Below are 21878 nucleotides of genomic sequence, written 5' to 3' on the forward strand. Positions count from 1 at the left end.
CAAGAAATGTGTAAAGGAATACCTTGTTTTAAAAGTTCAGACAGAGTTAGCAACTTCACTAATGGAATTGCCTTCAAGTTCATTTGAAATGCCATTGATATCTGAGACATTGCCCGGAGAGCTTTGCAGTGTGATTGAACTCACCTGTTCTAATATCAGCCAGCCTAAAATAAATACAAAATATAGCTGCCACAACCGTTTCTCGTCACTGCGTGTAATCGTGCATGTTTGCAAATGCACGCGTACATGCAAAATTGAAAACTTTTGAGGGTTAGAACCACCAACCCTCCTCCGTCTACCAGCTACGCCAATGTCGAAGGAATACCCGAGCGAGCGGCAGTATATGTGTGTGAAAAAACTGCAGCTGATTTATGTGAGTGGGGAAGCCCAGACAGTATTCAAAAGAGTGTGTTGATTTTTCAGGATACTTTAGCTACTTATATGGACATTTTTATTTGTTTTGATTGCACTCTGTTTCACAGCCAGTTTTCAACATTTAGACGATGTCTCAAGTCTAGAAATCTTGCCCACAAATTTGGTCAGCAGTGTGATTTGTCGACTTGTCGGTTCTCATGAGAGAATCTGTGTAGAAGATTGAGTAATGGGACTGAAAGTGAAGCCATATACGGGTAAATCAGCAGTGCGAGAAAACGTTATCCACTCTTCAATGACTTGTTCAAATGCATCGAAATATAGGCGAAGTGATTTTATCAGACTCCCAATTTTGGCATCACAATCTTCTGTGAGAACAATTGCCAGACGTGACAGTACCATTGTAAACCTCATTACAGTGAACCTAAGGTTGGCTATACCGGGTGTTTCAAGAAATGTGCTGAAAATTCTCAAAAATCGCGAAAATGCGATATTTGCTGGCTGCCTTGAGAATTGCTTGAGCTGTAGCGGCAGGCATCTTAAGATTGTTAAAGACCATTTGGGACTGCAATTAGAGTTAAATTAATTAACTTTTTAATTAGTGAAGTTAGGTGGTTCTGTCAAAGGGGTGAATTGAAGTTCTTTACGCAAAGAAGCCATCCCAGCTTTGAAGTATAGAAAAATCTGCCTCTGGTAATTTTTTGTCGTAGTGACATTCAACCAAATTCCACGGCTTTCAAAGTTGGCATCCATTGAATTTGGTTGAATTCCACTACGACACAATAATTACTACAGGCTGCTTTTTCTATATATCAAAGCTGGCATGGGTTCTTCGCATGTAAAACTTCATTTCACTCCTTTGATACAACCACCTAACTTCACCAGTTAATGAGTTCATTAGTTTATTTTTAATTACACTCCTAAGTGGGGTCTTTAACAATCTTAAGATGCCTGCCGCTACAGCGCAAGCATTTCTCAAGGCAACCAGCAAATATCGCATTTTCGGTGTTTTTGAGAATTTTCGGCAGATTTCTTGAAACACCCGGTGTAAATAGAGTGCAATCAAAACTAAAGGATATCAATAGCTGACGTAACCCTTAAAAACACCTTTTTATAAGTTACATTCTATAAGTTACATTACATTATAAAAAATACAAGGCTACAGCGTAACCTATATAATATCAACAATTATAAGGGTTACAATGTAACTGATATCTGTAACCGTTACAATGTACCTTATATATGTATCAGTTACAATGTATCTTGCTAAGTTATCCGTTACAAAGTATCGGATAAACATGATTTTGTGCACGGATAGTAAGAGTTACAAAGTTAAGAGTGTACGCACGGCCTCCGCGATGTGCACCCAAAAGCGGATCTCTGGGGGCTCCGTTCGTTGTGTTGAAGCGTATTACGTCCCTCAATAATAATAATAATAATAATAATAATAATAATAATAATAATAATAATAATAATAATAATAATAATAACTGGTTTTAGTTCCAAAATTACGATAATCTTACTAGAGATGCCGTAGAGGAGAGCTCCGGAAATTTTGATCATCTGGCGTTCCTTAACGTCCACTGACATCGCACAGTATCCGGGCCTCTAGCATTTCGCTTGCATCGAAATGCGACCGGCGTGGCCGGAATAGAACCCGCGACCTTCAGGTCAGCAGCCGAGCACCATAACCACTGTTCCATTAGGGCGGACCATTCCGTCCCTCTGATTTGTGTCAAGAGTTGTGAAAACTTCATGACGTCCAAATGACGTCACGAAAAAACTGGAAACAGGGGGCGCACTGTTCGCCGAACTCCAGTCAATCAGTGGCAGCCGAAACGGACAGTCCACTAGGGGGACACATCGAGAATAACTCCCCAACTACATTGAACCAGAAGTGTTCACTGGCATGCTGGGAATTATGACCGGAGCATGGAGCACGAGCGGGGAGCGGCATCGGAGGAGGTTAGCTTGTGGACACTCGTCAGTTTTATTTTCCATGTGCCCACCACAAAAAGGAAACTAAACAGGAGCATGATGGAAATTTTGACACGAACCCGAGGAGGTAGCGGCTTCATAGGAGGTTGGCTTGTACACGCTAGGCGCACTCCCTCCTAATTTTTTTCTCCAAGGTGTAAGCGCAAGGTTGGAGATCATTCTGTACCTCTCATTTGTGTTGGCAGTTGTGAAAGCTTCGTGACGTCAAAATGAGAAAAGAACTGGAAACAGAGGGCGCGCTGCTCGCCGAGCTCCCGCCAATCAACGGCGGCTCAAATCTCTTTCCTTTCGCCTTCTCGGTTGTTTGCGTCGATGAATTTTCTTGTAGCTCAGATGAAGTCCATTACATGGTTACATCGAGAATAGCTCCTTCAGGAATGTGTTGTATTTTACGCTCAGATTCCCCGTTCATATTAAAAGAAAAGACAAACGGCGGCGCGCCGCAGTAATAGCGCGGCGGCGGCGGCGGCGGCGGCGTCATCCTTCAGGGATTTCGGCAGCGGCGCGAGCAAAAACAGGCGGCGGCGGCGGCGCACACTTCTAGCTTGTGCAGAGGGCACGGAGGAGGAAAGTTCTTGCCTTCCTCCATGGCAGAGGGCTTTCGTCGGCGCGTCGCATTTTCAGCGCAGCTTAGGAAACTAGGGTCTTCAGAATTACGTATCTATGTATTTTCTATTAAAGGAACACACCACCTAATACTTACCTAGTGATGTTGCGCCTCAGATATGCGTAATATTTACTTTTTGATCGACAACGTTCACAAGTATGAACAGCCGTACCAGTTCAAGCTGGGTGGGCGGTAAGCAAGTGGTTAAACTTTGGCCGGGTGGCTGAATCGGGTGACAGACAGATAAACAGACAGACAGACAGACAGACAGACAGTCCAAAATTTCTGCGTTTATGTTCCCCAAAAAAGACTATTGTCTTTAAAAAAGGCCCGCACTATAGCATGATGACCTACTCTATCGTTACATACGAGTACAAGCAGATTCCCTACACCTCTGGTTTCTGGATTACAGCTTTTTTAGAAATAATTTTTAAGCAGCGCGGCTATACTCAAACTTGTCTCTCAATCATGCCAAAGACATTTGTCGTGTTAAAATACGCGAGAAACATTGCGTACAAGGTTGTTTACGCGTTAGGCATAGTGCGGAATAATCGTATTAGGCGAGGTACTTTTTTGCATGGATGACGTATATGGAGTCGTATTTGCAGGAAGTTTCGTCGGTGTCATGCTTTGTCAAAAGCCTAGTTACATCCCTCTTCAGGCGTCTCTTCTCTTCCGGTGAAAGCAGCCTCAGGTCGGGATTGAGGGACATCTGAAAATCTGAAAAATTCAGGCAATGTACCATATGCAGCAACTAATGTGTTCGTTCATACAAGCACGACTATATGGAGGGAAGGTCGGACACGCGCGTCAGAGTGAGGATCCAGTGAAGTGTCTTGTACGTTACTGAGGAAACTTTTCAGCGCATATTCTACGATGACACGTAACACAAAGAAACATGATAGGCACCAACTTCCAAATGATTTTATTCCACGGAGCAAACAAGATTTTAAAGCGCAATACGCGGGCTCATGTGCGCGTGCGTCACAGGTTCTTCTTCTACGGGTACACAAGTGATTCTTGTTAAACCATGGGCTTTAGAGCGATAGCTCTACTTATCCCAGTACAAACCCAGAAAATTACCGTGTCTGAGGCTCGTGTGACCTTGAAGGCAAACTAAGGTCAATTTCCGCCTGTTCCTTCGCGCATGTGCGCCGTCATAGCAAGGAACATGCGCAGTGATGGTTTTTCTCCCTGTCCCGCGCACCCATTTCCTTTGCTCAGCGAGAGCCGTGAGGCGGTGGGCGCGAGCGCCTCAAGACCTCAACTCCTATCACCTGAATTCCGCGCCGGCAACAAGGTCAATCTAAATAGGTCGCGAAAGTCGGAACGAAAAGTGGTCGGAAACCTATTGCGACAAACATCAACACCCGCGTAACGATTGAAGCGCTACTAGGTGAGGGGGGGACAAATAATGAAAACAAAAAATTAATTAAACGTTTATTTTCATTAGTTTTAATTTTATTTGTCACGAATTAAATTAATAGATTACTTTAATCAAACTTTAGTCTTGGGTATGTGGTTGAGTGGCCAATTTTTTTCGTTTATTTTCAGAAACAGCGGGCACATGCAGGCAGTCTGGTAACATGGGCCAACGGTTTTGCGCATTTTCAGATGCAAATGGCGTCGCTCGTTTTTGCGCAGTAGGTTTGTGCCTGTCGTCCTTAGGTGATTTCCTCGCATAAGCGTTGTTTTCTAGTCGGGGCACTTGGCAGAAGGTAATATAGCCCATCACAGCCATCGGGAACCGTTTCAGTGACTGTGTTTTGCCAGCGCACGGCCGGCGTGCTGTCGCCCTTCGGGACGATGAGTCCGCCACGCTACGCGAAGAAACGCTGCGCTGTCTACGGATGCAAGAGCAACACGTGTGCAAGGTTTGTGTGCACGTTGAATTGTTATGCTACTTCTGATTTCTGTGTTATATATTTTGGGGTAATATCCTGTTCAACTGCAATATTTCGCCAATAAAATACACCTTATTTATCAAATCTGTCTTTTTCGTCTTCCCGTTATCTTGCAGGCTGCTATTATGGAGCCGTCATAGTGATAAGAAAAAGAACGTGCAGCTATAAAAAAAAAAGTAAGAAGCGGCGCCCTGTCAAAAGATTTCATAATTTCGCGCCCATCGCGTTAAAACGTGACGTCATTTCAGCTTCCGGTTGTGACGTCATCTTTTTCTTTTTTTTTAAATTCTGTTTGTCCCCACCTCACATAGATGGCGACTGTTGCAACAACTAGCCACCGGCTTAACACGTGGGCTTCTACGGAAGTTACGCTACCAGTTTACATATACCTTGCCGGCAATATGAACAGACGTATGGACAGCATGCAGGTGCTTGCCACGCGGGGACGGCGACGCGCAGGATAAATCCAGGGCATGCTTTCGGCTGCAGTTGCTGCTATCACTCGAGAACATTTTCCCTGGTTCCCCTGGAGGAGCTTTTGAGTGTTGCTTTTCGCGGCATCTTCCTCGGCGCCACGTACAGTCTTATGCAGTGGCACTTGCCGCTCCTTGATGCAAATTTCTGCCACAAAATCAACTGCAGCCACCGTGGACAGTTCGCATGCTTATACGCTACGCGAAAGAAGCGCTACACAAAAGCGACTTGCAAATCTGGTAATGTTAGTCCACAGCCGCTGGGAAAATAAGTATCTGATAACCAATGTATAGTGGAAGCAGGCGACAGAGTACACCTATATTTATGGTCTCGCTATAAACTTTCCATGAGGACAGTGTGTCATGATTTGTACTTGCGGACTACTGTGTTTTTGTGTCACTTTTTGTGTAAGTACAGCGCGCTGGCTTCGAATCTCGGTCGCTTCTAGCACAATTTGTGTCTACATGTCTACAACGCACTGGCCTGCCTGCATTCTCGCTGTAAAATTGGTCGCGTTCGTGCAGTGGGAAGATAAATGCGGCGCAGTGCCGGTGATGTAATACGAAACAAATCGCGCTCATGCACGTGCGTAGACACGGATCCGGAATTGCACTGACACGCTAATGCCGGTTAGAAAAATCAGGTAATAATTTGTACCGCCAAATTTAGAGGGCCAATTAAGCGAGCGCGGACACTATTGCTCACCATCATCAAAATCACCCGAAGCCTATTCAGTGTGACAGCAGGACGCGGGCACCCTCGAGTTATCGACAATTTACGCTATATTGTGCGAGTTCATTCCACTTGACTCCTCTGAACTTCTTAATTCAGACGCCCTATTAAATGCGCTGCCGTCCCTGGCTGCGTTTTTCGTCTCTATGTATCCACTCTGTTACCGCACTTGAGCAGCGGTTGTCTGTCCTGTGCTTTACGTCGTCAGCCCAGGGCTATCTCATTCCGCCAAACGGCAACTAGGATCTCCGCTACTCTGTTTGTACTCTAATCGAATCTTCTGCTTTCCGATCGCTTGACATTACGCCTATATATTTCTTTTTCATTCCACGCTACGTGGTCGTTAAGAATTTATCGAGTATCTTTCATAATGTACAAGCTTCAGCCTGATACGTTTGCTCGGGTATCTTAATTATTGTACACGTTTTGTTTAAGAGAGAGCGATGAATTGCCATTGATATTGTGTGCCGTATACACTCTACACCACCTTCATTGTCCATTGAACTTAATCTTTATCAGGAGCGTCGCTGACTTAATATATCACTGTTCCACAGATCCTAAAGTATGCTTGCTAATTGTGAAAGATGCTACAACTTCAAGGCTGTTGTTCATAACATGGTGCTTAGCATATTCATCTTAGTTCTAGTTTAAGACTTTCATGGTTTGGACCTTCATTCATTTTATGCAACTCGTCCAGATCATTCTTGAAGAGCACAGCGTTATCTGCACGCTACAGGCTGCATAGATTTACTCCGTCACACTTTATTGCCATTTCTTCCTAGTAGAGCCATCTGGACGTTTTCTCTGGCTATGGAGCGAACAACATTGGAGAGATTGTATCTCCTTGCCTGACTCCTTTTTTCACTCGCTGCTTGAAAAATTGCTCACGTAATGTTTACAAGGCTGCTGGTAAATTTAGGGAGTCGACTGCCTTTCTTAATCTACGAAAGCTATAGACAGGTTTTGTGCTGAGCCGACTTCGCAATTACGTCATTGATTCATTGAAGATTACTACAACAATAAAATCATGATAATGATGCACTTGATGCGCACCTTTCGCATTGCGAATTCTGCATACTGGCAAAATTTCTGGACTTTGCCTGCATGGCTGTACGTCGGACTACTTTAAGTTTATATAGGCCACTTATATTTATCACAATGCTTACTAGCCGTTCATAGATTCTATAGAAATCATAAATGACGTCTGCATAGTCTTTGTAAATAATAAACCCTGCGTTATTCTCTTTCTTTGCAGAAAGCCCTTTGTAGCAGAGGGTGAGGCATTTCTCCGTACAGTATATGCTTTTGCATTTCTCCTAACTTTATTCAGGTCAAAGATAGCCAAGGTAAAACCTGTAAACTTCTCAAGTAACTCAGCTAGTATAACTTCGCTCGTGAAAGCACTTCTGTTGAACGTCGCCAGCTTCACTTTCTAGTGTCGGCCTGTTCGTTTGCAGTGATTATAGGCGCCTTACTATGCTTTGCAAGTTTGATCGCCGCAGCGATGAGATGCTCCACAGCTGCTCAGGTTTGAAGGCCAGGGCTGAATTGTGGGCACCATGTAGGTTGCTGTGAGCATGTACTGCACCAGAAAGAGCGTTTCCTCTTCTGTGGAGGGAATGATTCGTAGCGAGGCAGCATAGAGGTTTAGCCCCTCAGCTCAGGGGCGTAGCCAGAAATTTTTTTCGGGGGGGGGGGGGTTCAACTATAGTTTGTGTATGCTCGTGCGTGTGTATGTATGTGTGCGTGCCTATATATGCAAGCAAAATTGAAAAATTTCGGGGGGGGGGGGGGTTGAACCCCCCCAACCCCTCCTTGGCTACGCCCCTGCTTCAGCTGTCTCATTTGTCCGCAACGGACCTACAAGGTTGGGGGAGGGGGGCACCTTCATCAGGATGCCGCACGCGTGAAATAAACACAAGAAAGAGGGCAGAGGAGGGAAACAGATCAGTGTCTCTATTAGCTTCCAAACGTGGCTGATTTGAATGCATGACCATGTCTGAAAGGTAGTTGAGGCCTGATATCTCAAGACTGCCTGCACTGGAGAGTCGATTTCGGAACGTCGGCGATATTGGGGATTTGCTGATTTCAAATGGCAGGAAAGGGGCGACTAGCAGCAATGCTCCTCCTTAGGTTGGCTACCCTTCAACACTAATTGAAGCACTACGTTCAATTCAAGACTTTTCAGCTATATAACGTCTCCTTTCTCATAGTGAGCTCACATACAGATGCGGGTGTCTCCACAGGCAATGTGCACTCGCATGGAATTTCTGTACATAGAGGAATGTTTTTTTAAAGACATAACCAAAAGGTGTACGCAGAAAGGATGACGCCGTGGGCTTTTTAAATTTGTCTCACAAGACCTAGAATTGGAATATATGGCGCCAGTGAACAACAAATGTGTTGATAAGGCCTGATAACATGACTATCTGAAGATAACACTACTTGCACGGAAAGTGTCTGCAGCTTACAGAAAGCAGCGCATGGTATTTTGCCACAAAAGGCTTGGCTTTTTATTTTCTACATTCATTAGAGCTGCACTGATAAACCTTGTACTCACCAATAGCCGCTGTAGCGTCCCACACAAGTGGCTTGTAAAGCAGGATTTCGCACTTGCGAAGCTCCATGTGAGATGATGTGATTATTTCCCGTAAATAAGACAACCGTGTGCTGTCATCTTCAATGTCCTGACTTTTGGGCACAAAGCTTTCGAAGAGCTGCACACAAGAAAGTGGCTCGAAATTATTGATATTGGTTCAACGGGGCTAGCTGGTATGGCGTCGTTCTTTTGCTGCGTTAACTGAAACACCGGTACAAAACGAGAAGACAAGGCACATATGTGCGCAAATTCGCAACCTTTTAAGAGATGTGAAGCATCCTATGCCGGAGTTCAAACCGGTGGTGGTGTGCGGCGTGACCACTCTTAATGCGCATGCGCATACCGTCTCCACATACCTCCTCTCCACTCGCCTCTCCTTCCTCCCCACTTCCCCTCGCCCTCTCCACTCCCCCTATGAAACGTGGGCTCGACATGCCGAAACGCTGCTTCGCATCCCTTCATGGTCCCCTTTAGCCGGAGATGGTGTGACTTTTGCTAACAACGCAAGTCATATATACACACACATGAAAGGGCGAGAGGCAGATAAAAAAATCTGGTACAAAGAAATGAAGGTGAATTGCGCAAATCTAGGATTCATGAAGACACGTGTCGATTGATGATTCACTTGTTTTTATAGGTTTTTTTTATCTGCTTCTCAACCTTTCATGCGTGTATATATGGCGTCAGTTGTTAGCAATAAACAGTTGTAAGTTCGCGCACATACCTGTCCTGTCTTCTCGTTTTGTCCTGCTGTTCCAGTATAGCGCAGCAAAATAATGATCTAGACTATTGCTAGGAGAGCAATCACGAAAGAGTCATTGCACTACCTTCCTCTTTGTGTCAACATTGCAATTCTGGGCCCTGTCCCGTCTTAGCCTTTTAAGTTCGCATTTAAATATGAGATTGACAATAAACTCGTTCTAAACATTTTTTCTAGGGCTACATTCAGCGTAGTTCTCCTATATATTTTCTTGATTTTGTGCATACTTTTAAAACAACGGCATGCAATGCAGGATCAGTTCTGTGGAAGCCCTAAAGGCGGACGAAAGTTCAAGAAAAAATTAAGGCACCTTGGCAGTAATGATGCCAAACCTGGATGAAGTGCAGAGCTGGGCGGCCTCCCCTGTTCCTCTTTATTTTTCTCTCTTTCTTCCTCTCTGTCTTTTTTTTTTCGTTGTTTTGTTCCCGTTTATTTCTATGTCTTTCTTTTTCTCTCTGTCTAGTTCTTTCTATCTATCTTTCAATCTCTATCTCTCTCTAGCTGTTTCTCGCTTCCTCTTTTAGAGGTCAAGCAAGCCAATTTTAAACTACGCGTCGGCGCACTCGAAGCTAGTGAATTATGTTAGAAGAGCTTGCTCGGAGATAATCCGGTAAACAGTGAATGCTCCGTAGAATTCCTCTACTGTCATATAAAGACGTGACACGTTGTTATCGCAGCGATTGTTGTGAGGTTCTTGTCGAACCACAAGCGGTCGCAGACCTTGCAGCCGTGGCCGAACGTGTGGTCGAGGAAATCGCGCTTGAAGCGCGCGTCGGCGCCACCAACTTCAGGTAGCGACCGCTTTCGTCACTTGGCCTCTGCATCCCGCGCCCGTACCTCTTCGAGGTTCTCTTGCCGCCGCTTCCGCGCTGCTTCGGCTTCGCGGGTTTGTATCTCGGGGTGCGCACGACGCTGACGTATGTCTTTGGCCTCGCGAGCTCACACCGCAGGGTCTTGGCGGCGAGCCCGCATTGCTGCCGCCTTGCGAGCCCTCCGCTCCGCCGCCTTGTCTTCTTCGTTCATGTTATTAGTATCGAAGCGCACTGACTGACTCCTGTCGAAAGAGCGAGGAAGCGCGCACTTGCGGCCCTCTAGCGGTCTCCTATCAAACTAGAGCACACGCTGGTGTGGAGCGATCCCCGCACGCTACAGTTGGCTATGCTATATGTGGTTTTGCCTGCATTAATATTATCAAGGCACCAGGGTGTCGGAACGGAACGAAAACCGAAAACGAAAAACGAAAAAAACGATATTTTCGACCGGAACGAAAGCGTAACCGAAACCTTTTCTATTATTTCGTTCCGGAGTGAAACCGAAATTTTTCAATCGTTTTTCGGTTCACGAGAAAACACCGCAATCCGGAGCAACTGAGCTCATGCAATGTGAGCACATCTAAGGGTACAGTATTAGCGCATACCTCAGGCAGGAATTCTAAGGTAAAGACATGTTGAAATTGTGCGAAAAACGACAATAGTGGCAACCAGAGATGTTTATATTAACGCAAGTGGACTTTTGCACGCCTGTCACGTAGGCCAGCGTAGAGAGGGCATTGTCGGCGCTGAAGTTTCTTACAGCGCAAGCTGTTATGAGATCACAACAGCTGATTTTGGCGCCATAGTTGTCCGCCGCCGCAGGTGTCCGTGATATAAGAAAAATATCGCGGGATATAATATATCGCGGGATATAAAAAAATTAAAAGAGAAAGAAATTTCTAGGATCGGGTGGTATTTCTACCCGCGCCCTCTGCGTGGCAGTCGGGTCTTCCACCACAGTGCCACGCTGATGCTTGTAACTCCTTCGCAAAAATACTCTATACAGGCGTCATGTCGGGCAAGGAATCGTGTTAATATATGTAATATAGCTTGACAGAAGAGTAAAACAACGACCAGTCATCACACAATGCTAATAGCGCAAATAGTGTGTTGTTTAATGCTTGCCACCAGTGTTGCGTAGTTGCCCCACCAGAATGGAAATGACTCCGGAATCATTCCACATTTTCGTGACCCCGGAATGGAATGGGGACAACGCTTGCAGGAATGGAATGAGAATGGAATTAAGCGCGTTTTTCACGGAATGAAATGAGAATGGAATTACGTCTTTTTCCGAATATAGAGCGCGTTTTCGTCTACGTGCTGCTTTTCAAACTTCAAACATTAGTAAGTCAGAGTCTCGAAATTAACAATAAAGCAGTATTTTTAAAATGGCTTGGCTGATAACAAGCACGGTACATTTATAAGCAACGCGCCTACTAGAAACCAAGGCGTAAGTTAGTGTACAAACAAATGCGTTATCCCAGCAGATACCGAAGGGAGAAACAAGTTACCTCTGCGCGTTGGTTCCCATTGATACCCCCACACGAAAGTGGCGAATACTCTATGCACAGACTGATCTTTATCTCACGAGCAGTTTAGTACCTGACACGCGTAAATACCCTTTGCGACAAGGAAGACATTACATACCTGCGCACTGGCGAACACAGAAAGTTCGCCTCACCCCATCCATGCTTGCGAAGCGCGCTTGACAAGCATGAGTGCTGACTAGTAGTGCGGCCCAGTGTTCCGTATTTGATACAAATGCACAAGGTGCCCGAGCGGTGCACTGCTCCAACTAATACCAGCAGATGTAGAGGGTCTTATTCCCCATTGACCAAATCCTAGTTTTCTCCATATTCACCACCGCTCCAGACGCGTGACAAAACTGCTTAGTCTTCTTGAATTCTACTTTTGTCAGCATAAAAATACGCTATATCGTCATTTCAGCATTCTCACATTTAAGCATAAACAATATTAAAATAACACCATTCGTTCAAACATGCTGACCATGCAAATACTATAGGTAGCGGGAGAACTGGTAACGTGTTTTGCGTATTTTTGCAGTTATTAGTGCATCTGACGATATCACCTTTATGGGGCGTTCATTCTTGACTCGATGAAACTATCAAGATGCCTTTCCTACGTTGAGCAATTACAGGAATGGAATTGAACTGCCCGGCAATTCTCAGAGTGCAAATGGGCTAAGTTTTTTCATTCCGAGGAATTGAAAGGAATAGAATTGCGGCAAGTTCTAATTCCCCGCAGTGGAATTGAAATGGATTGGAGGCGCCCATTCCGCAACACTGCTTCCCATCCACTGCAAAGTGCTCAGCCATAATTCTTTAACATCATCAGTCACAGCACAAAGTGCATATAATGCCTTACAGATGTGTTGCGTGTACTACGAGACTCCGAAGAATGACGAAAAATGGCATAGTGGGAACTTCTCTACTTCAGAAAAAATGGGATGATTTATGGCGTAGTAGATACATTCCATGTGCACTTGTATTATTGCCCCAAGAGACTCTCCAACGGGCTCTACAAAGTCCGCTCTTACAGCATTCGTTGTGACTGTGCTGTGTGGTCCGTGCAGGCCTGGCGATCTTTTTATCAGAGCAGCGGTCTCGCACATCAGAGAGCACACTCAATGACGTGCTGCTTCTGAGATCGTGCTCACTCCCTTGACACAAAGCATTGAGCCCACTAAAAAAAATCGTATTTGTCTTTTGAGAAAATAAGTACTATGACTTTGAAATTAATATTGGTTTGTGCTAGTGGTACAGTTACTTCTGCTTGTCTGAAGAACGTGTTTTACTTTGTCTCACTTTCCTATAGGAAAGTGGGACAAGTGGGACTTGCCCTCCTCTTATAAGAGGAGGGCAAGTAACTACATCACAAATCCAATGTTCTTTATGATTACATTAAACTTAAAATTTTTGCATACAAAAAAAAAACGTTACGAACCGTTACGGAACATCTTTTTTTTCGTTCCGGAACAGAAACGGAACGGAACTTTTTGCGGTGGAACGAAACTAAAACCGAAACGAAAAACATTTCGTTCCGACACCCTGCAAGGCACTCGAAGAACAAGAGGAAGGAGACTTCTCTTTCGCGTGAGCGTGCGCTCAGATGATTATACTTTACCTGTGCTGAGCAAGGAAAACTAGCGGCTACTACGGCGATGGACAAGCCCCGAGCATAAGGAGCAATCTCCTAAAAAGGCATTGCTACGACGTGTTTAGGATCTGCTGTCGGAAAGTCTTGCCACCACCTTCTCATTATGAACTTTTCGCAACAGCTTTACCGTCTAAAGAAGGCCCGCTATTTGCAAATGACGCTGGTCTCAGTATGTGAAGGGCTTGTGAAGAAGGTAAAGACAGGGGTACTACATCAGCTACAGAATCAAACAGAAAAAAAAAGTTCGCAGTACTCCCTTACATTCATCAGATTCGGCACGGATTAAAAAAGGCAGCTGAGTGATATGGCGTGCAAGTGGTTTTTTCCGCAGATGACTCGTAAAGTAAGATACAAAATCTTGTCAATCGACCTATACCAGCGTCTAAGGCTACCTGCACCATAAAGTACAAGAAGAAGTTCGTGCCATGCTTTGCAGATGCAGTTTATGCCATTCCACAATTATATAGGGTAAAAAGTAGTTCGGGCAGACGGGGCGCTGTATTTTAACGTCTGTCGTGGAGCACCACACCGCTGTCGAGGACTCCGCACACTGCAAAATGTGCCATTGCGAACTAATGTAACACAAACAAGGATGAAGTGTAAAAGTAATAACCAAATCAATCGCGAGGTTGTGGAAGCTTATCGCATGCATGAGAATCAAAGTGCGTGCGTCAGCCAGACTCCTATCGCTTTGCATAATAAAGAAGTGCAATTTGTGAATTTTGTAATCAAATGACACCAAGTCCCGACATGCACGCGCCATGGGATCATTTATTGTTCTTATTAACCACATCTGTGAAAGAAATAAGACCAGTTGTCAGTCAGCGCTCGTGTGTGTCCGTTGCTTTTAGTCATCTGTCCGGGTAGCGCTGCCCATAACGCAAAACTAGGTTTGATTACCAACTCGCCCAGCTTGCCGTTTTAATTATCTTTTTCTTCTATTTCTTTCTTTTTGTCTCTCTCTCTCATTCTCTCTCTCTGCAGCCGTTCATTCGCCCATCAGAGTTATTGCATCCTACGCCGCTCAAATCGGCGCACTTGTTCTGAGAGCGAAACAGAAGATGAAGACCAAGTGGAAGAAGAGGACGCGGAGCGCGTGAAGGTTCACGATAATGATAATATTAATTCCTGACTAATGGAGTTTCTCCGTGCTTAATCTCTGGCTTTCTTCGTTTCCTTCCCTCTCTTTCTTTTCCCGTGTATATCTTTGTTTCTCTTTCCTTCTATCTCTCTCTGTACTCGTTCTGTCGCCCATCAGGGTTACTGCATTCCACGCCAGACAACAGGCGCACGTGTTCTGGTACCGAAGCAGATGATCAAAAGAAGAGGACTTCTTCCAAGAGGAAGAAGAGGACGGTGAGGGCGCGTGATGGTTCATGATGGAAATAATTTTTGTCCGCGACTAACGGATATTCTTCGAGCTTAAAGAGACTGTCTACCACTCAGAACACTTTTTTTACTGTGGTGAAAATGAGAAGATTCTCACATCGGCGGTAACGAGCATGATTTCGCCCAATAAAAATGAATTCCATTTTTATTTTGGTTCTGAAGGTCGTGAAAGTACGACCGCTAGCGTCACCCAAGGCCGATATGGTTCGATCTATTGGTGTGGACAAAAAAGTCTCGAAGGTAGACTTGTTTTGTTGAAAGCAAATCTGTATAACTTAAAATTGTATTTCATGCACTTTTGGCAGCTTCACTTTGCGCCAGAGAGTAATTCTTGCTTGTTTTCTCGCGCCTTCAAAGAGGCGCCCGGTGGCGCTGCTGGCGACGCGTTTGCCTGCCTGCCTACGGCGGAGAGATGCGAGCCACGCGAGCACGACGCCCGGTACTGCTCATAAAAAACAAACATTTTCGCCGAAGAGCAGCGCGACTGACTTCAGAGAATTTTGGAACCATGCCTGTGAGTCAAACCTAATCCACTAACGTTGCGTGAGTGCTCATGCGTAAAGTGCATACCAGAATTTATGGAGGTTCTACATTGAAGAAGATTTTGCCATCACATTCCGCATCGCCAAGGCGCCCGTGCTGGCTGTAATATCGCGTATGCAACACTGAACGCCTAAACATAGCTGAACGACAGCAGGGACCTTCTGTTCTTCTGTGAAGCGCGTCTTATGTTCACTTCAATATCACATTTGGCAGGAGTGGAACCACTACAATTTGTTTCACAATGCCGGCGTACCAGTATTGCTGGAACAGACCATCTTTACCACTCGACTGCGGTGGTTTTTCTGGCTGACTAAACAAAGCTGGAGAGACTGTGGTAGCAATACTTTATTTGACAGTTTGCATGCTTTAAATGACCACTATATATGTTGTAATATTAGACAAAACTTCATGAAACCTGCAAAAACTGCATGTGGTTCCAGTTTTCGACTTTCACCGTCACTACAATCACCATCGCGTCATCACACCAATGGAAGTGATGTGGGCGTCCTCACACCAATAGAAGAATACCGAATGCAGATAGAAAAATTCTGTTTTAAAAACTTCCGCTCACTTTCCAGAGAAACCGCAGCAAGGTTAGACACTTCAGACGGTACGCTTCCTATTGAGATACAAAACAAAAAAGCGATAAAGGACGGTAGACAGTCCCTTTTAGAAGATCCGCTGTTAAAAGTAAAATGCCGACCACACATTTAAGGCGCAACACAGCGTTGCAAGACCAGGACCAATTTTTTGCAACTGCAAAGAGCGCTCTTTCTGAGAAATGCCTATAGACTTGCTTCGCAACTTTGTCCTACAAATGACAGAATGGTCATTCTTTACCTTTCAAGAAACAGGTCCAATAGAAAAAAAGATCTTCGTACTGACGAACCCTATTCTTCCTTTTTTTTTTTTGCGCCAGATACAGGTGAAGACCTTTAGGTGGGCAGCAATGCAAGTAATTTTCAAGGAATTCATTTCCTTCTACGGGAGTCAGTGTTGTACACAATCGACTTTATTGTGGGCGAGCACAAAGGTTTACTTCGATCAAGGGCGCCTTCTACAGATGTGTTTGCTCTGCTGTGGAGGAAAATCTGGCGAACATTCGCTTGACTGGAATAAAGACGAAGTTTGTGCGTTTAAATATTTGAAATGTACATTAAGGGCGAAAAACCAGTGTGCTGCGCACTGGGATTAAACAACGCTGCTTTCTGAAGGGTGAATAATGGCCCTGTTTAATGATATGCCAATTAGAGCAAAATAGTAGCGGAGAGCTCACTCAGCGGTCGTTAGCTTATGATCTGCGGCGCCCATGCGCCGAATATTTGCACATTACTCACAGTGTATTGTGGCGCAATAATTGGGAAGCACGCTTACTTCAGATTGCGTGAAAACTGACTGCACGAAAGACATACCATTAAATATAGCTCCGCTGAAAGATGGCTGACAACATTTCAGAAATTTTTCAATGAGGTTGGCAGGTGTAGAGTGGGAACATATCCTTTGGTAGTGCCTGAATATATTGATATTTGCGTATGGCAACCTGTGGTAGCTCTATCAGGGGCGAAGCTCCTTAAGGCGGCACCCGTTCGTCCCTCGTAGTCGTAATCGTAGTCGTAGTAGTCGTAGTGCGTAACCAGTCTTACGCTTTGACCTCCAAGGTGGTGCCGGTGGGAGATTTTTCCTGTGCGTTGTTGAACAATAAAAATTCGCAGCGTGCGCGTTAACTAAAAGCCGACGTCTTTAGTCTCTCATTCCCCATTAGCAGCCATTGGAATGTTCCAGTAGGAAACGTTAGTAGAAGTAGAAGTGTAAGTGTTAGCTAAAAGCCGACTCCTTCTGTCTCTCATTCCAATTAGCAGCCATTGTTTACCTCCAAGGTAGTGCCTGGTGAGATTTCTCCTGTGCGTGATTAAACAATAAAAATTTTGTTCTAAACGCCGTTGATTGATGAAATAAACCAACGAAAGACGTCAGATATTTTGTAAAAGCAAAACGAAAGAACGCCAGATGTTTCTAAAGCAAAACGAAAAGACGCCAGCTGCTTAACGAAAGACGCCAGGTGTTTTCTAAAGCAATGGTTTTCTAAACAATGAAAATTCACAGCGTACATGTAAAATTAAAGTGAGCTGCAAGTCGTCATAACTCATCGAACCTTTAGTATAAACGCGTCCGATCTCACGTCGGTGATGATGTACTGGGCAGAATTCACGGAAGATTCACGGTTTACCGATGAACCTCCGCAGCTTCGCCCACTCATCATCATTCACTCCGTGGATATGCTGTGATTTTTTTTTTACTTTTATGTGTTTACTGTGGCTGTCCTACATTGCAGGTTTGGTCCCCGCCGGCGGAAAGTTTTCTTTTCGTCTGCTTTACATTGCTCACATATATGTTACAATTACTACAATGCACTTAAAGCAGTATAATTAACGTCAACTATATCTTCTCTTGGCTTCGTTTTCTGCCTCTTGTCACTATGGTTGTGTCAAACATAGAAACGAGTCCTCAAAATTACCTTCTCTCCTTCATAGCCGTTATTCTGGGTATCCTAGGTTAGTTCTGTCAAAAGTTCCGTATTTTTGTTATTCTCTAAGTTCAATGAAGTAGTGAAACCGTGAGGGCAAGGGGTTACACGAAAAATTTATTTTAAAATTCAAACGCGTGTGTGTACGGGGGCTACTGCTGTCACTGAAGACATTATTGCGCACTCTTCATTTCATCGGGCATTAGTGAATTATAAAATATGTTTTTCATCTATTGCTTAAAATATTGCCTGTTTTGCTTCCCGCCTCACCTCAAAAGGAAGAACTCATTATTTGGCAAATTGTCGCAAGCTTGCTACCTAAGGTGAGGATGTCATTCAGTTTCAGGGCGTGATTACAACTGAGATGCGGTATTGTGAGTACTCTTCTTAATGGTCTTTTTTTTAACATAGAAAACACTAGACCTTCAAGACTATGAAAATATCAGAAATGGAGTGTAGGAACAGGCCAGCTAGCAGAGACGTGTTTATCTGTTATGAAATCTCGTCTTTTTGTACATTGCGCAGCGCGGCATAAAAATATGTCAAAATCACACGTTATTTAGTTGCGTATACGAATGCTCCCCTGTTGCGCCACCGCTGCATAAAAATGTGTGTTAAATATCTACATTTGGGGGTTAACGTACACCACGCTAAACATGTCGATACGAATATTGAAATATTCAAGAGAGGTATTAACGAATAACCGTGGTGTAACGTCATGGTGACGTCACACCACGTCACCTCACATGATACCATTATCGCATGACATCGACGCTTGGTCAAAAGCAGGCCGATCACGGAGGCTGCGCAAAACCTTGTGAGGCGCACGAAACTTGCAATGCCTTAGTTTGCTGAACATATCGTAAGTGGCGCGAAGCTAGGAACATGAAAAAGGGCCGGAGGAAAGAGACAGAAGAGCGCCAAACTACCAACTGTTTATTGCCAGCGCAGGCTGACAAATAGGTAAACTTCCACACATGCGCAGTGGAGTGGGAGAGTTACCCCAAACATGACATCACGTGAGCAGTTCATTAAAGAAGGACAACTCAGACTGAAAGAGAACAATGGATGTGTCACTGACACAAGCGGACCCTTTACTTCTAATATGATACGCCTCTAGTAATTCCCTTGCTGTCTGATCTCTGCTTTTGCCCACTTACGCGCCACTTACGATATGTTCAGCAAACTAAGGCACCAACTCGCCCAAAAACAAGTTCTTGCAATGCCTCTCATCCTGGAGGCAGTGCAAAACCACGTTAGGTGCAGAAAGCTTTCAGAAGGGGGCGGGGTAGGAACAATACATCGACTGGAAAGAAAAAGAAGACGGCTTTCGCCTTCGAGTCGTTCTTAGGGGAAGACAAAAGGGACCCTCTCTGCTTTTTAAACAATTTTGTCATAACCATAGCACCAGGTAATAAACAGACAAATTTATTGATGATGCTTTTTGCGTCAGGCATAGACATACAGCGTCAGCAAAGTAGGGTGTTTAGATGAGCGCATGAACTCTATATGCAGTTTACAAACCTCAGGCATGCATGTTTTTCAAGAGTGGAGACCTAAGTATATTACCCCGGAAATCAGCAAAAGACCTTGAAACTCAGTGAATGCTTCCTAGATTGACTTGGCTAACATGAGCAACAGATGTTTATATATTGTCATTCACACATACGCACATAAGCGCTGAAATTGTGACACTAGGACAATGTGTACGATGGCATTAAATACTGCGTGTAAAAATGCAGTCTATATAAAAGTTTCGGTACGTAGCAGGAAGCTCACTTCTTTATACTTGCGCCAACGATCGAGACGTGCAAGCTTCATCCAAGGCATCCTTGAACGAGACCAGGCCGGGAAGACGAGAACACACTCTCCACCTGACGATAGGAGACTGGACACGTTTTTCATTGCTTCTTCCTGGTTTCGAACCCAGTTGAGACAGAAGAAGGAGTAGATACGATTGAAGGTGCTGTACTTGGCGACAAAATCGGCGACGTCGCCACTGATGTCCAGACGGTCGTACTCGATGCGAGGATGTGCGAACATTTGGCGAGCGTACGTCAGCATCTCCTCGGAGGAGTCGACAGCGACGATTCTTGCGGAAGGTGGGCATCTCGGTAGGAGGCACCGGCGCGTGAAATCTCCCGTGCCACAGCCGAGGTCCAAGAATTGCAAGTTTCTGTCGTACATGTGATCCAAGTCCTTCTCTACCATGTCCAACGCCTTGAGGTTCAAAATACGCTGGTCCCCGTTGTTCCTCGCGTAGAAACCGGGATCATTGGTATCTTCGGAACTGTCTTTGCTCTGGTCTGAACGAGTCATTCCTTCAAGTCTACTCCTGGAATGAATGAGGCTGTTCAGTAACTTACCATTTTGTCAACGTAAACATGTCGACTGGCACACTTTTCGTGCCACAGAAGTATTTATGCCCTATCCCATGTGAAAGGCTGCGTAGTTTTGCATATTTAGCAAGCAACAAGAAAAGGAATAAATTAGAATCTCCGAAGTGCTGCGGGTAAAATGCGCATCTGTACCGCTTCTCCCCGCTACAGCTGCGGTACTATAATGTTGCAGAAACATGGGTACCTTTGTCGTGGGAAGGAATAAAAAAGAGAGAATATTGATTTCTTTCAGCCTGTATACACGCTGTTCTGATGCAGAAAATAAATTAGAGGTTGTAATGAAACGGACAGATAGCACTTGTATTTTGGCACAACGGTAAGCGAATAATATACCTCCAAATCAATGAAAAAGTGAATCAAGAACTTGTGTACTTCGTTATATCTATTGCTTTTCTGTACAATTGAGAACTAAGTAATGTTTGCTTCCTGAGTATCTGCAGAAATTACAGTGACATTAGTAACACAAAAGGTAACCAAGTGTTGAAGCAACGTTATCATTATGAAATGGTAATCCTCTACAATGTTGGCCAGTCGTTTGTAAACTTGATGTGCACTTTACTAGAATGACGATTATCTTTCTCATAATTTCTGCCTTCGTGTGATAAAAATACGCTTATTCTAAGACACACTTGACGAATTCTATTAATGGCGAAGTGATAGACTGTGGCTACTCTCAGGCTAACAATCGTGATTCATGGGGTCTGTAAAGAATCAAGCTACACATTTAATCAAATTAGATCGATCAGCATCATGTCCGGAGGAATCGTTTATATAAAATATTTCGTCAATTATAAAAAAAGTTATTTCATCAATAAAATTAGGGCTTTAAATAGTACTGTTAACGTGAGCGTTTCGCCAAGTTGGTAATTCATCCCGAAATAAAATTTTACAGCGCGCAAAAACACAAACGGACGAAGGGGGAGGCACAAACTAGCATGGACTAGCGATCAGCGCTAGTCCGTGTCGCATCCCTTCGTCCGTTCGTGTTTTTTCCGCGCTGTAAAATTTTCCTGCCTGATATTAGCTGCACAACTGCATAGCCGCAAGTCTATATCTTTATGTATCGTAGAGCAGGTAGCGCAGAAAAAACAGACACAAGCCAGGATCCCACATTCATTGTGGAATAAGATGTGCTTTCTTGGGTGACGACGTGGTGTTTTGATCTTTTCTGGTTGATAAATAGGCGTGGATTCTAAGAATAAAGTTTAGTTTGAAGTTTGCGCTCGTCTCGAGTTTATGTTCCTGGCTTGTGTCTACGTATTTTCTGCGCTAGCTGCTCTATGATGCATTCGTATAAACACGCCCAGATTTTCCCTTTTCTTAAGCATATATCGTTAATACGAGGCTTTAAAGCGTGCATTTACAGCAAGAATCGAGCCGTGTGAATTACGTGCATGCATAGTTGAAAAAAAAAAATGGGTTGAATGGTAACTGTGGCTAAGGAGATTGAACGATCTAGTTGGAATTTTTCACAGTACAGTAAAAAAAACGAGAGTCCGGTAATAAAATCAGTTTAAGTGGAACAAAGAAATAAGAAAGTGAACTGAAAAGAACATTCATTACCTTGCTTAGAAGATTATTTCTTGTA

At 44.2% G+C, this 21878-nt stretch overlaps 1 protein-coding gene across 1 annotated transcript in view; it reads right to left on the bottom strand.

Moving 5' to 3' along the window:
- LOC119398540 (juvenile hormone acid O-methyltransferase) overlaps positions 1-20210 on the bottom strand; it is a 44624-nt gene extending 24414 nt beyond the window's left edge. Inside the window, exons 1-3 of the mRNA XM_037665382.2 lie at positions 19671-20210; positions 8648-8804; positions 3627-3697 (exon numbers count right to left, since the gene is read on the bottom strand). Coding sequence (XP_037521310.2) covers positions 3627-3697; positions 8648-8804; positions 19671-20210 — 768 coding nt within the window. The remainder of the gene's footprint in view (positions 1-3626; positions 3698-8647; positions 8805-19670) is intronic.
- Between the last annotated feature and the right edge of the window lie 1668 nt (positions 20211-21878).

This window comes from Rhipicephalus sanguineus, chromosome 7, assembly GCF_013339695.2.
Source record: "Rhipicephalus sanguineus isolate Rsan-2018 chromosome 7, BIME_Rsan_1.4, whole genome shotgun sequence".
Taxonomy (NCBI): Eukaryota; Metazoa; Arthropoda; class Arachnida; order Ixodida; family Ixodidae; genus Rhipicephalus; species Rhipicephalus sanguineus.